Genomic DNA, 15064 nt, shown 5'->3' on the forward strand with positions numbered 1-15064 from the left:
CTATTGGGGTTCTGCCTGATGCAGAAGTGAGAGGTGGCAGAGTGATGGCACTCAGAGAATACTAACAAGGATGAAAAGGAAGACACCCCTGAGACTAACCTGTGCTCAGCTACTTGGCTGTTTTCCTTGTTTTTGCCAAATTTTGCTTGAAACCATTCACTGTTGGCATCTCTCCCAAAAGGCGGCTGTCAAGCACAAGGGGTCAAGGCCTTGACTTTGGTTATGTTAATGTCACAGATCCGATACTTGAAGATTAACTGGGATACATTCTTCTAGACTTTGTGTTCTTGCAAAATTCCACATGTATTTAATGTGGTTACAATGAAAAGTGTATATAGTGACTATAAGCACTTTTATAAAGTGACTATAAGCAATTCGTAATGGACATCAAGTGATATTTCGTGTTTTTTTTATATGATGGTAGGCCACATTTATATACATTTTAACTTACAAATAGAAAGAAGCATGCTTCATGTTTTATCATTTTTTGATTAGAATGGGATAAATAGCTCATTTTAACAGTTGTGTAATGTCCTTTAAGAAGTCTGTAAATACACTGGATTCTGCCAGGCCACACTGTCTACTGCTCCTCAGAGTTGCCATGCAGACAGATGAGTAGCTGATTCAGTTCATGTATTTTAGAATTAGTTTTGGCTCAGAATTATTTTAATAGATCTTATATAATTTATTATTTAAAAATAATTATGTATTGGCCATGAAGTGAAAGTATTGATAATTAAACTGCTTATGTTCTTTTCTTTCTTTTTTGTTTTTTTTTTTTTTTGAGACAGAGTCTCACTGTGTTGCCCAGGCTAGAGTGAGTGCCGTGGCGTCAGCCTCGCTCACAGCAACCTCAAACTCCTGGGCTCAAGCGATCCTCCTGCCTCAGCCTCCCCAGTAGGTAGCTGGGACTACAGGCATGCGCCACCATGCCCAGCTAATTTTTTATATATATACATTAGTTGGCCACTTAATTTCTCTCTATTTATAGTAGAGACGGGGTCTCACTCTTGCTCAGGCTGGTTTCGAACTCCAGACCTCGAGCAGTCCTCCCGCCTCAGCCTCCCAGAGTGCTAGGATTACAGGCGTGAGCCACTGTGCCCGGCCTGTTCTTTTCTTTAGTCTTGAACAGAGAAAAGAATTGTAAGATGGTTTAACCATTTAACTTTTTTATTGAAATAGATGTTCATTTGGATTTGGAAGACCGCCTGGCAAAATTTATGAAGACAGAAGAAGCCATTATATACTCATATGGATTTGCCACCATAGCCAGTGCTATTCCTGCTTACTCCAAGAGAGGGGACATTGTATTTGCGTAAGTAATCTTTACCTACTTTTCTAATCAAAATTTCTTTGGAAATAATACTCACCATCTTAGAGAATTATGTCAATAGAAGTTATCTGCCTAAAATAATGTTGATATTTTTTGTTTCTAAAGAAAGGTATAGTAACCTCAGCCAAGTAATTCTACAAAATGTATAAGACCTTCACTCAAATATGCTTAAAGGTGTCAGTAGTAGCTTATCTGCCCTTATGATTTTATTTATTGATATCCAAATGAGACCAGCCGTCTGCCTTCCCTGTGCAGCTGTGGCTGTGTGGTGTCCTTGTGAGTCCCTGGTCACAGCCTCACATGGCCATTCACTCTGCCTTGTAAAGTCACTCCATGTCTCATCTCCCACTCACTCCAAACTCCTTGTCTCTGCTAATCTTGCTTCTTAAGCTTATTAAGGACAGAGGGGCCATGAATTGGGAACTTCTCTGAATGCCCCAAAGCCGCTGCATTGGGCTATTGTTTCTTGTGAAGGGAAAGGCCCGAGAGGAGACACAGAAGGGCTGCCCTCACCCAGGCAGCTGCTCACACCCATCAGAAGCGACCGCCACTACAGCCCAAGACTCTGTCCTCTTTTGAGTGAACTATTAAATGACTCCTAATTTACAGTCTCAAATTTAGTTTGGTTTCCTCCTTTCCTTTTTAACACTATAGCCTGAGTAATCTTTTAAAAATGCACATCTGAATATGTCACACTCTATTGATATGCGTAAGAGCTTCTGTTATTCCTAAAATAAAGACCCCCAAGTTCTTATTATGTTCTTGTGAGTTCTGGACACCTTTTCAGGCTAATTGTGTATCATTTCCCCTAAAGTGGTTAAGGTGTAGCCTTGCCAGCCATATACACTGATTTCCTCTCCCCTCAGGGCCTTTCCACATGCTAGTGCCCATGTCTAAAATACTGTTCCTTCATTCCTCTCCTAGTTAGTTCCTGCTCATCCTACACACACATATTACCTCTGTGGAGGGGCCTTCCCCAACCTCTCAGAGCAGGTCAAGACCCCTGCTGCATGTGGGGAAGATCTTACAGCCAAAGAGTATTTGGTATCCTCGTGAGTCCATGCTCACACCAGCACTCAACACTGCCTGTCAAGATCACTATGCTTCTGGAGCCTCCCTTGTACACACATGTGCATGGGTGTACATACCCAACTCTGCTCACTTGTTTCACACTTGCTGCACTCTTCTTTTGTAATACAACAGCTTATAATTTTATATCTGTAGGGTTATTTGCTTCTGTTTCTTACTGAGAGCCCATTGTTTAGGATAGCATTTATCATTTAGTAGTGCTAAATAAACATTAGTTCAGTAAATGATTGAATAGAAGCTAGAACTCCAAAGAGGCATCCAAGTGACTGAACATTGGAATGTGACCTTCCTCAGCACCTGCATTGTCCTATTACTTGTCACTCACCATTGAAACTCCTGCCTGTGCAGTGGCAGAATCTTCCATCACACTTTCTGCAGAGCTGACTCTGACTCCACCTGGGATTTTCAGGACTCATGGCACCGGTTCCTCACCATGGCCCTACAACAACCTGGTTATGATAACTCCAGCAATGGCCTGAGCCTAAGTAGTATTGTATTCTGATGTGATCATGAAAGTGAATATTTTTATTTTTTTCAAAGTTAAAAAAAAATCACAGAAATACTCCTCACAAACTTGAAAGCCATTGATTTAAACATTGTGTCTAGGTTTTTAGTGAAAACAGAGTACAGACAACTGCAGTGTCATCTAGTATCATTTTATCCATAAACATCGCACTAAAATTGCTTTTTGAGTTTAAATCCAGAAAAAGTTTATGGTTACAGGTGAACATGTATACATCCTTTGTTTGATAATAAACACTACATTGTCTTTTTTGTTTTAACTACCAGGAAGCCTAGGGTAAATTCACTTCTGTGTTATACTCAGTGTCTTAAAATTTCAGTTTCCAGTGAATCATTAGACAACCTGATTATTCTGTTCTACATAATTTTAAATATTCTGCCTGAATGCAGGACTGCTAGAGGTAAAAATGGTGTTTGGTAGATTGGTTTTGATAAATTTGTTAGGTGTAGACATTGTCTGATGCTTCCTTTCAGTAAACAGCGATAATGCTTTGCCAATGGTAGGTCTTAGCATAGTGGTCATTCATGTAATTAAATGTCTCCTGTCACTGCACTAAGTCTGTGTTCATATTACTTCATATATTTTTTAAAATTTAACTTTGTACATTGAGATAATTGTAGATTCACAAGCACTTATAACAAATAATACAGAGATTCTGTATACTCTTAACCAGGTCTCCCCTACTGGTAGCCTCTTGCAGAACTAGCACAGTTTCACAGCCAGGGTATTGACTTATTGTGGTCAAGATACAGAACATTTACATCACCACAAGGATCTTTCATGTTACCATACCCACGTACCTCCCACCCTACTCACACTTTGACTCCTGGCAACCAGTAATCTCTTCTCCACTTCTAAAATTTTGTCATTTCAAGAATGTTACATAAATGAAATTATCCAGTAGATAGCGTTTTGGAATCGCCTTTGGAATTTAGCATAATTCTCTGGTGACTCATCCAAGTTGTTGCTTATATCAAGGCTTGATTCCTTTTGATTGCTGAGTGTTATTTCATTGCATGGATACACCAGTTTGTTGAACCAGTTACCCATTAAGGACATCTGGGTTGTTTCCAGTTTTAGGCATTACAAATAAAGCTACTCTAAACATTCATGTACCGGTTTTTGTGTGAACAAAAGTTTTTATTTCTCTTGGATATACGCCAAGGGGTGCAATTTATAGTGTTGCATATTTAGTTTTGTAAGGAACTATCTAGCTATTTTCCCAACGTGGCTATACCATTTTACATTCCCAACAACCATGTATGAATGATGCAGTTTCTCCACATCCTCTAGAGCATTTGGTGTTGTCACTATTTTTTTTTCTTTAGTCAGTGTGATAGGTGTGTAATGGTATCTCGTCGTGGTTTTAACTTATGTTTCCCTGATGTTGGACATCTTTTCATATGCCTATTTGCCATCTCTTCAGTGAAATGTCTGTTTGTGTCCTTTGCCCATTTTCTAATTGTATTATTTGGTTTCTTTACTGTTGAGTTTGAGAGTTCTTTATACATTCTAGTTAATAGTCATTTATCAAATATATGGTTTGCAGAAAGAATTTTGATGTTCACATGTTCATTGCTAATGTCTAGAAATAAAATTGGGTTTTTTGTGTGCTAATCTTTTATCCTACAATGTTGCCAAACTCACTTACTAGTTCTAGGAATTGTTTTTGTAGCTTTCTTAGGGTTTTCCATGTAGGCAATCATGTCATCTGCAAATAAGTAGTTTTATTTCTTTTCTGATCCGTATACCTTTTATTGCTTTATTGCATTAGCTGGACCTTCTGCGACTATGTGTTAAGGGTAATAAGAACAGATATCGTTACCTTATTCCTGATCTTAAGAGAGACAGCATTCAATTTTTCACCATTATAAAGTATAATGTTAGGTGGATGCTCTTTATGACATCTCCTTACCCCATCCCACACCCACCATGTTTTTGAGCATATTTATCATGAATGGGTGTTACATCTTGTCAAATATTTTTTTCTATATTGGTTAATACAATCATGTGATTTTTTTCTTCTTTAGTCTGTTAATATGGTAGATTACATTGATTGATTTTCAAATATTGAACTAGCCTTTTATACCTGGAATAAACACCACTTGGTTATGGTGTATAATTGTTTTTTTTATATAGCTGAATTGTAATATTAATGTTTTGTTAAGGATTCTGTATCTGTATTCATGAGGCAGATAGTTTGTCTGGTTATGATAGCAGAATAATACTTCATAAAATCACTTGGAAAGTGTTCCCTCCTCTTCTGTTTTCTGGAGCAGATTATATAGAATTATTTTTAATTCTTTAAATGTTTGGTAAAATTCTTCAGTGAAACCATCTGGGCCTGGAGATTTCTTTTTGGAAGTAATTATGAATTCAATTTCCATAGTAGTTATTAGGCTATTCAGATTATCTGTGTCTTAATGAATGAGTTGAGATAATTGGTGTTTTTCAAGGAATTGATCAGTTTTTTTCTAAGTTGTCAAATTTATATGCGTAGTGCTGTTTGCAGTATTCCCTCATTACTAGTGTCTGCAGGGTCTGTGGTGATATCCCCTGTTTCATGCCTGGTATTGGTAATTTGTGTCTTTCTCTTTTTTTCTCTGTCAGTCTTGCTAGAGGTTTGTCAACTTTATTGGTCTTTTCAAAGAATCAGCTCTTATATTTCATTGATTTTTTTTCCTCTGTTGTATTCTGTTTTGAATTCCATTGATTTCTGCTATTTTATTATTTCCTGCCTTTTGCTCACTTTAGTCTGTTTTGTTCTTTTTCTCGATTTTGAGGTGGGAACTTAAATTATTAATTTGAGACCTTTTCTCTTTTGTAATATATGCAGTTAGTGTTCCCTCTCAGCACTGCGTTGTGTCCCACAAATTTTGATGTGTCATATTTTCATTTTTATTAAGTTCATTGTATTTTTTTTTATTTGCCCTAAGTGTCTGTCTCTCTCTCTCTCCTCTCTTTTTAAAAGAAATATCTGGGCCTGGGCGGGCGCGTGGCTCACGCCTGTAATCCTAGCTCTCTGGGAGGCCGAGGCGGGCAGACTGCTCAAGGTCAGGAGTTCGAAACCAGCCTGAGCAAGAGCGAGACCCCATCTCTACTAATAGAAAGAAATTAATTGGCCAACTAATATATACAAAAAATTAGCCGGGCATAGTGGCGAATGCCTGTAGTCCCAGCTACTTGGGAGGCTGAGGCAGGAGGATTGCTTGAGCCAGGAGTTTGAGGTTGCTGTGAGCTAGGCTGATGCCATGGCACTCACTCTAGCCTGGGCAACAAAGTGAGACTCTGTCTCAAAAAAAAAAAAAAAAAAAAAGAAAGAAATATCTGAATAAAGTCTTGTTATGTTGCTCTGGCTGGCCTCAAACTCCTGACTGAAGACATCCTCCTACCTTAACCTCCTGGGTAACTGGGACTATAGGCATGTGCCAACACGTATGGCTTTGAATTTTGTTTTTTTTTTTTCCCATGGATTATTTAGAAGTATGTTGTTTACTTTCCAGGTGTTTGGAGATTTTAAATTTCTTGTAGTTTGTTTTATGGCTTATGATGTAGTCTATTTTGGAATATGTGCCATAGGCACTTAAAAGGGAATTGTATTCTGCTGTTTTTTGTTGGAGTGTTCTGTAAATGTCAATTAGATCATATTGGTTAATGATGTTGAGTTCTTGTAGCTCCTTGACTTTCTATCTAGTTCTATTAGTTGTTCAGGGGTAGTAAAGTCTCCAATTGTAATTGTGAGTTTGTCTATTTCTCCTTTGGGTTGGATCAGTTTTTTGTTTGTCTGTTTGTTTATTTATTTATTTTTAGCATATTATGGGGGTACAAGTGTTAAGGTTACATATATTGCCCATGCCCCCCTGCCCCCTCGAGTAAGAGCTTCCAGCGTGTCCATCCCCCAAACGTTGCACATCTTACTCGTTGTGGTTGTATATAACCCTCCCCGCCACCCCCTCCCACCCTCCCAACACCCGATAAATGTTACTCCTATATGTCCACTTAGGTGTTGATCCGTTAACGCCAGTTGGCTGGTGAGTACATGTGGTGCTGGTTTTTCCATTCTTGAGATACTTCACTTAGTAGAATGGGTTCCAGCTCTATCCAGGAATATACAAGAGGTGCTATATCACCATTGTTTCTTAAAGCTGAGTAGTATTCCATGGTATACATATACCACATTTTATTAATCCACTCATCAATTGATGGGCACTTGGGTTGTTTCCATAGCTTTGCAATTGTGAATTGTGCTGCTGTAAACATTCGAATGCAGGTGTCTTTTTCATAAAGTGACTTTTGATCTTTTGGATAGATGCTCAGTAGTTGAATTGCTGGATCAAATGATAGATCCACTTGTATCACTTTGAGGTATCTCCATATTGCTTTCCACAGAAGTTGAACTAGTTTGCAGTCCCAAGAGCAGTGTAGGAGTGTTCCCCTCTCTCCGCATCCAGGCCAGCATTTGTTGTTTGGGGACTTTTTGATAAAGGCCATTCTCACTGGAGATAAGTGATATCTCATTGTGGTTTTGATTTGCATTTCCCTGATGATTAGAGATGTTGAACATTTTTTCATATGTTTGTTGGCCATTATTCTGTCTTCTTTTGAGAAGTTTCTGTTCATGTCCTTTGCCCATTTTTTGATGGGGTTGTTTGATTTTTTTCTTGCTGATTTTCCTGAGTTCTAAAAAGATTCTAGTGATCAGCCCTTTATCAGAAGTGTAGCTTGCAAAAATTTTGTCCCATTCCGTGGGTTGTCTGTTTGTTCTTTTGACAGTTTCTTTGGCTGTGCAGAAGCTTTTTAATTTCATCAGGTCCCATTTGTTTATTTTTGTTGCTGTTGTGATTGCCTTCGGGGTCTTCTTCATAAATTCTTTGCCTAGGCCAATGTCTAGAAGAGTATTTCCAACACTTTCCTCTAGAATTCTAATAGTTTGACACCTAAGGTTCAAGTCTGTTACCCAGCATGAGTTGATTTTTGTAAGAGGTGAAAGGTGTGGGTCTTGTTTGAGTCTTCTACATGTGGCTATCCAGTTTTCCCAGCACCATTTATTGAATAAGGATTCTTTTCCCCAGTGTATGTTTTTGTCTGCTTTGTCGAAGATTAGTTGGCTATATGAGGCTGGTTTTATATCTGGGTTCTCTGTTCTGTTCCACTGGTCAATGTCCCTGTTCTTGTGCCAGTAAAAAGCTGTTTTAATGCGTATAGCCTTGTAGTATAGTTTGAAGTCTGGTAAATTGATACCTCCTATTTTGTTTTTATTGCCTAGGATTGCTTTTGCTATACAGGGTCTTCTCTGGTTCCATGCAAATCGTAAAATTATTTTTTCTATATCTGTGAAAAATGATGATGGTATTTTGATAGGGATTGCATTGACTGTGTGGGTCACTTTGGGTAGTATAGACATTTTAACAATGTTGATTCTGCCTACCCATGAGCGTGGTATATTCGTCCATCTGTTTATGTCCTCTGCTATTTCCTTCTTCAGTGTTTCATAGTTCCCCCTGTAGAGAGGTCTTTTACCTCCTTAGTTAAATATATTCCAAGGTACTTTATTTTGTTTGTTGCTATTTTGAGGGGAATTGAGTCTTTGATTTGGTTCTCACTTTTACTGTTGTTGGCCTATATGAATGCCTCTGATTTCTGTGTATTGATTTTGTATCCTGAGACTTTACCAAATTCGTTTATCAATTCAGGGAGTCTCTTGGTTGTATCCTTGGGGTTTTCTAGGTATAATATCATGTCATCAGCAAAGAGTGAGAGTTTCATCTCTTCTGCTCCCATTTGGACACCTTAATTCCACTCTCTTGTCTAATTGCTGTTGCGAGGACTTCCAGCACTATGTTGAACAGAAGTGGAAATAGTGGGCAACCTTGTCTTGTTCCAGTTCTAAGTGGGAATGCTTTCAGTTTTTCCCCATTCAGTATGATATTGGCTGTGGGTTTGTCATATATGGCTTGTATCATTTTTAGGTAAGCCCCGTCTATACCTAATTTGTTGAGCATTCTTATCATAAAAGGATGTTGAATTTTTTCAAATGTTTTCTCTGCGTCTGTTGAGAGGATCATATGGTGTTTGTTTTTGCTTCTGTTTATATGGTGAATTACATTTATAGATTTGTGTATGTTGAACCATATCTGCATCCCTGGGATGAAGCCCACGTGGTTGTGATGAATTATTTTCTTGACAAGCACCTGGATTCGATTGGCTAGTATTTTGTTGAGAATTTTTGCATCTATATTCATAAGGGATATTGGTCTGTAGTTTTCTTTTTTTGTTGCGTCCTTTCCTGGTTTTGGTATCAGGGTTATATTCGCTTCATGAAATGTGTTGGGGAGAATTCCATCCTTCTCGATGTTGTGGAGCAATTTCTGCAGGATAGGCATCAGTTCTTCTTTGTAGGTGTGGTAAAATTCAGGTGTGAAACCATCTGGTCCAGGACTTTTCTTTTTAGGAAGGTTTTTTATTGCTGTATCAATTTCAGTACTTGATATTGGTCTGTTCAGGAATTCTATTTCTTCCTGGTTGAGCCTAGGGAGGCTGTGTGTTTCTAAGAAATTGTCAATTTCCTCCACATTTTCCAGTTTGTGTGCATAGAGGTTTTTGTAGTATTCATAAATTATATCTTGTATCTCTGTGGCATCAGTTGTAATTTCTCCTTTATTATTCCTGATGGAGCTTATTAGAGATTTTTCTTTTCTGCTTTTCGTTAGTGTAGCCAATGGTGTGTCAATTTTGTTTATTTTTTCAAAGAACCAACTTTTGTTTTATTAATCTCCTGAATAGCTTCCCTGTTTTCAATTTCATTTAGTTCTGATTTGATCTTGTTGATTTCACTTCTTCTGCTGGGTTTGGGGTTGGTCTGTTCTTCTTTTTCCAGCTCTTTGAGATGATTCATTAGGTTGTCTATTTGTGATCTTTTCAACTTTTGGATATAGTCATTTATGGAAATAAACTTTTATCTCAGGACTGCTTTAGCGGTGTCCCACAGGTTTTGGTAACTTGTGTGGGTTGGATCAGTTTTTGCGTCTCACATTTTGTAACTCTGTTGTTTGGTTGGTGCATATTTAGGATTGCCACATTATCTTGGTAAATTGACCCTGTTAGCATTATACAGTGTCTGTGTTTGTCTCTGGTAATTTTCTTTTTTCCAGTGTCTACTTTATCAGATGTCCTTTTCATTACGTATTTATTTTGTGTATTTGTGTGTGTGTGTGTGTATATATATATATAATTTTTACTACCTATATCATTATATTTTAAATGAGTTTCTTGTGGACAGCATATAGTTAGGTCACATTGTTTAGTCCACTCAACCTGCTCTGTGTTTAAATCATGCATTTGTTCATTTACACTTAATGTAATTACTGATATTTAAGATTTGAATCTGCCATTTTGTTTTTTGTTTCTTGTTTCTTCTCTCTACTTTTTGTCTCTATTTTATTTTTCCTGCCTTTCTGTGGGTTAATTGAAACTGTCTTAGAATTACATCTTTATCTATAGTATTTTTAAGTGTTTCTCTTTGTATAGCTTTTTTAGTCATTGCTCTAAGTATAATAATACATTACATATATATATATATATTTATATGTTATCACAGTCTACTGGTGTCACCATGTTACCAGTTCAGTTATAGAAACCCTTACCTCTTTACATCCCTTTATTCTTCTCACTTATATTATGATCATTTTAAATATTTCCTGTACATACAGTGAGAACCATATCTTATACTCTTTTGCTTTAACTGTCAAAAATGATTTAGAAAGCTCTAGAGGAGAAGAAAAGCCTAGTGTATTTTCCCCTCTTTTGTTTGTTTGTTTAACTTACTGTACTCTTTCTTCCTTTCTGATAATCTAAGGATCTAAGGTTCTTCTTTTATGGCTCTTTTTCCTATTTAGAGGACTTTATTTAACCATTCCTTTAGAGTAGATCTGCTAGTGACAAAGTCTCTTAGTTTTTCTTCAACTGAGAATATCTTGATTTCTCCTTCATTCCTAAAGGATATTTTTGCTGGTTATAGGAAACTTGGTTGTCAGTTCTTTTCTTTCATCATTTGAAGTATATGGTGACACTTTTTTATGGCGTCTTGTTTCTGATGAGAAATCTGCTGTCATTCAAATTATTTTTCCGTCTGTGTAAGGTGCCTTTTTCTTTGCCTGCTTTCAAGATTTTTTTCTTTGTCATTAGCTTTCAGAAGTTTGACTGTGTTGTGTCTTGACATATATTTATTTGGGTTTACCTGTGAGTTTTGCTCATCTTCTTTAATCTCCAGGTTTAAGCCACATGGCAAATTTGGGGGATATTTAGCTATTATTTCTTTGAGTACTTTTTTAGCTCCACCCTCTTTCTCTTCTAGAATTTTAATGACATAAATGTTTTATTATAATCCCACAGGTCCCCGAGGCTCTGTTCATTTCTTTCTAGTCTATTTTCTTTCTGTTGTGCAGCGAATAATTCCTATTGCCCTGTCTTTCAGGTCACTGATCCTTTCCTCTCTCTCCTTCATTCTGCTCTTGAACCCATCCACTGAGCTTCTAATCTTGGTTATTTTGTTTTTTAGTTCTGATATCTGCAGGGGACTCTTCTTTGTATCTTTCATTTCTTTGCTGAAGCTTTCTGTTATATTATTGTATTTGTTTCAAGCATGTTCATAATTTGCTCATTGAAACATTTTTATCGTGGCTGCTCTAAAATTGTTGTCAAATAATCTTGATATCTCCATCATCTCACTATCGGCATTTGTTGTTTTGTTTCCTTCTGTTTGATGTCTTCTGATTCTTGGTATAAGTGATATTTGATTGAAACCTGGACATTTTCATACTATGCTGTTATCATCTATACCTTATTTAAGCCATCTATTTTAATTGGCATTCTCAGACACTATTCTAACAAGGAAAGGGATTAGGGGTATGTTGCTTCATTACTACTGTGGGGATGTACACTTGAGATTCTCTACTCAGCCTCCATAGACACAGGGTCGGGGAGGTTCTTTGTTGTTGCTGAGTAATGGTGATAGTGCTGACACTCTGTAGGCCCCAGTGGAGATGGGGAGAATCCCCTATTAGGTGGAGGTAGAAGTTCAGATTCTCCATGTGGTATCCACTGACACCATGGGGTGGTGGGGTGTCCACTTGTTACCAACTGGCCTTTTCTGACATCACTTTAGGAGGGATGTTGGGGTGCCTTGTTACAGGCTTTCAAGGGTCAGAGTCTAGTTCCCTACTCAGCCTTTGAAGGTGTGGATGCAGTTGGGGGCAACAGTTTTTCTGTGGTGTTTGGCTGCAGTAGAGTGGTTCGTGTCCAAAAGTTTTCTTTCTAGCTGGCCTGCCAGTATTGCTTCTCATGGCAAAATAATGGCAGAGTAATGTGTCAGTAGAGTTGGAGATACCACTGATGGTGAGGTAAGCACCAATATTTTATGTATTTCTTAGAAAGAGGAAAGTATGTGAATAAACCGATGTGCCGTCATCCATAGTAAGATGCATGCTGATTTCAGAGAGGCTAAATTATGGCAAGAGTATGCTTCTTGAAGTAGTTTCAATACAGTAGTTATGTGAAAGGGACTTGAAGAGTAAAGAGCAAACAATAACGTATAAATGTTCAAACATGTTGTATTTACTTGCTGTGTTCAAGTTAACAATTGGAGATGGTCAACTTACAAAAGCAAGCATTCCTTTTCTGAGAATGTTGACAAGGCCCTTTAAACCCTAATTTGGTGGGTCTCTCTTCCTTGCAGAGATAAAGCTGCCTGCTTTGCTATTCAGAAAGGATTACAGGCATCCCGTAGTGACATTAAGTTATTTAAGCATAATGATATGGCTGACCTGGAGCGACTACTAAAAGAACAAGAGATTGAAGATCAGAAGGTATGATTCTTTTGAAGAAAATTATACAGTTCTTTTGTACTTTCCACCAGCTAAATTATATATGAAATAGTAATTTGTCATGAAGCTTGCCTGCGGATCACATTTGGATATTAAGGAAGGGTGTTCCTACTTATTAAATGTACTTCATGTTGGAGAGCCAGGTCTGAATGTAATTGCCTTGTCATTGCCATAATCATAGATGGCACATTTGAGGGAGGTAATCCGGGCAGCTTTCTAAGAGAGATCAAGAGAGGGAGAGAAACAGCCTGCACTTGATAAGTGGGGGAGATAATACACCCTCAACTAGGCATAACAATACCAAAACTCATTAGGACCTGAATTAGATATACCTAGTAAATTCAAAATGGACTTTTTCATATCAGAATAAATCATGTATCAGTTACATGGAGGAAACAATGATAGCAAATCTTAATTAATATTAATATATGAGCAAAGTGAGACCCATTCTTCCCCACCTCACCTCTATCCTGGTGCTCTGAGCAATTGCTGCTTGTTGGAAATGACTGTCCCAAACATGGTCTCCTTACAGCTTGCAGCCCTGTTTTCTATTCTTCTTTTTTTTTTTTTTTTTTTTTTTTTTTTGAGACAGAGTCTCGCTTGTTACCCAGGCTAGAGTGAGTGCCGTGACGTCAGCCTAGCTCACAGCAACCTCAAACTCCTGGGCTCAAGTAATCCTTCTGCCTCAGCCTCCCGAGTAGCTGGAACTACAGGCATGCGCCACCATGCCCGGCTGATTTATATATATATATATTAGTTGGCCAATTAATTTCTTTCTATTTATAGTAGAGACGGGGTCTCGCTCTTGCTCAGGCTGGTTTCGAACTCCTGACCTCGAGCAATCCGCCTGCCTCGGCCTCCCAGAGTGCTAGGACTACAGGTGTGAGCTACCGCGCCCGGCCTGTTTTCTATTCTTCTTTCCCAGGAACCTACATATCCCCTGGCGATGATGGTTTGGAAATAGCTCCTTGGTGTTCTGATGAGAGAATGGAACAAAGGAAGTGTGTTTAGAGTGTCACCATTAGAATTACAGCTTATTTTTGCCTAACAACATGGATGAATAGGATAGCTCTGGTCTGTGTATCTATGCACAACATGCTGTGTTTATTGCACTGGGAATCTGGTCACCACAACCTCCGTCTCAAACACCACTTCCAAGTGGATTTTGCTAGTGCAACTCATTCATAACCAAAATAACTGATAAAAATGCTTATTACATTCACATTAATTGTGTGTTAATTTCCACTTTCCCAGATATTTGCCTTATTCATTTAGGATTCTGTCATCTTTGTTTAGGTATCAGCCCAAGTGTAGTCCTTACTGAATATACACATTCTCATGATGAATATGCATGAACTCACTATTTTATGTTAGATCTGCTATAGCCCAGTGTTTCATATTTATACAGTTTAGAAAAATCTACAGGGAAAAATCTTAAAATTGATATCATTCCACTGATTAATTTCTTTCTACAGACTGTGAAAAGGTATCTCTTATTCTGATTCAGTAATAGAATGCTAGCCACCAGATTGATGAACATTGTCTGGAAAAGTATGACCAGTGAGCCAGTCTGCTGCCAAGTTACTATTGTATAAATTTGGAAAACATCATATTCCAGTGTTATATGGCGGGGGGGGGGCAGTTTATAAGATTTGTAATCCTTGGAACTTTTTTGTTAATGAGTTAAGAACAAAAAATAAAATTAAGTATCTTGAAAGTTATTTTTACCTTATAATCTTTACTTTTTTACTAATTAATTTATACTACATCGTCTTGCCAAGAATAGGCTTTCTAAATAATTTTACATTTGGGTTTTTAGATATATTGTTTTCCAGTTTCATTTTCATACAATCGTTAGTTTTTTGAATGTTTTAACTTTGACAATTTTCCAAGTGTTGTGGTTCATGGATTATTTTAAATCTCTTTTCCTACAGGCGTCTTTTGTCCCATATTAATTCTTATAGAAAAAATGGGCAATAGATATCAACAGTAACTCATAGAGTACACATAGCTATGAAAGTGAAAATATAACTTGACCTCACTAATAAGTAAGGAAATTAGGCTAGGAGTTCTTGCCTGTCAAAATAGGGCACATTTTTAACAATAATAGTTCCAACACGGGTGTGGTGAGACAAAGGATACTCCTGTAACACTCGAAAGAAAATCCACTGTCTTTCTAGAAGGTAAATGGGCAGATATATTCTAGGATCCTAGAATATCCATACCCTTTGATCCATA

At 37.6% G+C, this 15064-nt stretch overlaps 1 protein-coding gene across 1 annotated transcript in view; it reads left to right on the forward strand.

Moving 5' to 3' along the window:
- Nucleotides 1-15064, forward strand: part of SPTLC1 (serine palmitoyltransferase long chain base subunit 1) — a 76074-nt gene that overhangs the window by 37606 nt on the left and 23404 nt on the right. The window contains exons 6-7 of the mRNA XM_012773836.2: nucleotides 1183-1315; nucleotides 12679-12808. Coding sequence (XP_012629290.1) covers nucleotides 1183-1315; nucleotides 12679-12808 — 263 coding nt within the window. The remainder of the gene's footprint in view (nucleotides 1-1182; nucleotides 1316-12678; nucleotides 12809-15064) is intronic.

Source organism: Microcebus murinus, chromosome 12, assembly GCF_040939455.1.
Source record: "Microcebus murinus isolate Inina chromosome 12, M.murinus_Inina_mat1.0, whole genome shotgun sequence".
NCBI lineage: Eukaryota > Metazoa > Chordata > Mammalia > Primates > Cheirogaleidae > Microcebus > Microcebus murinus.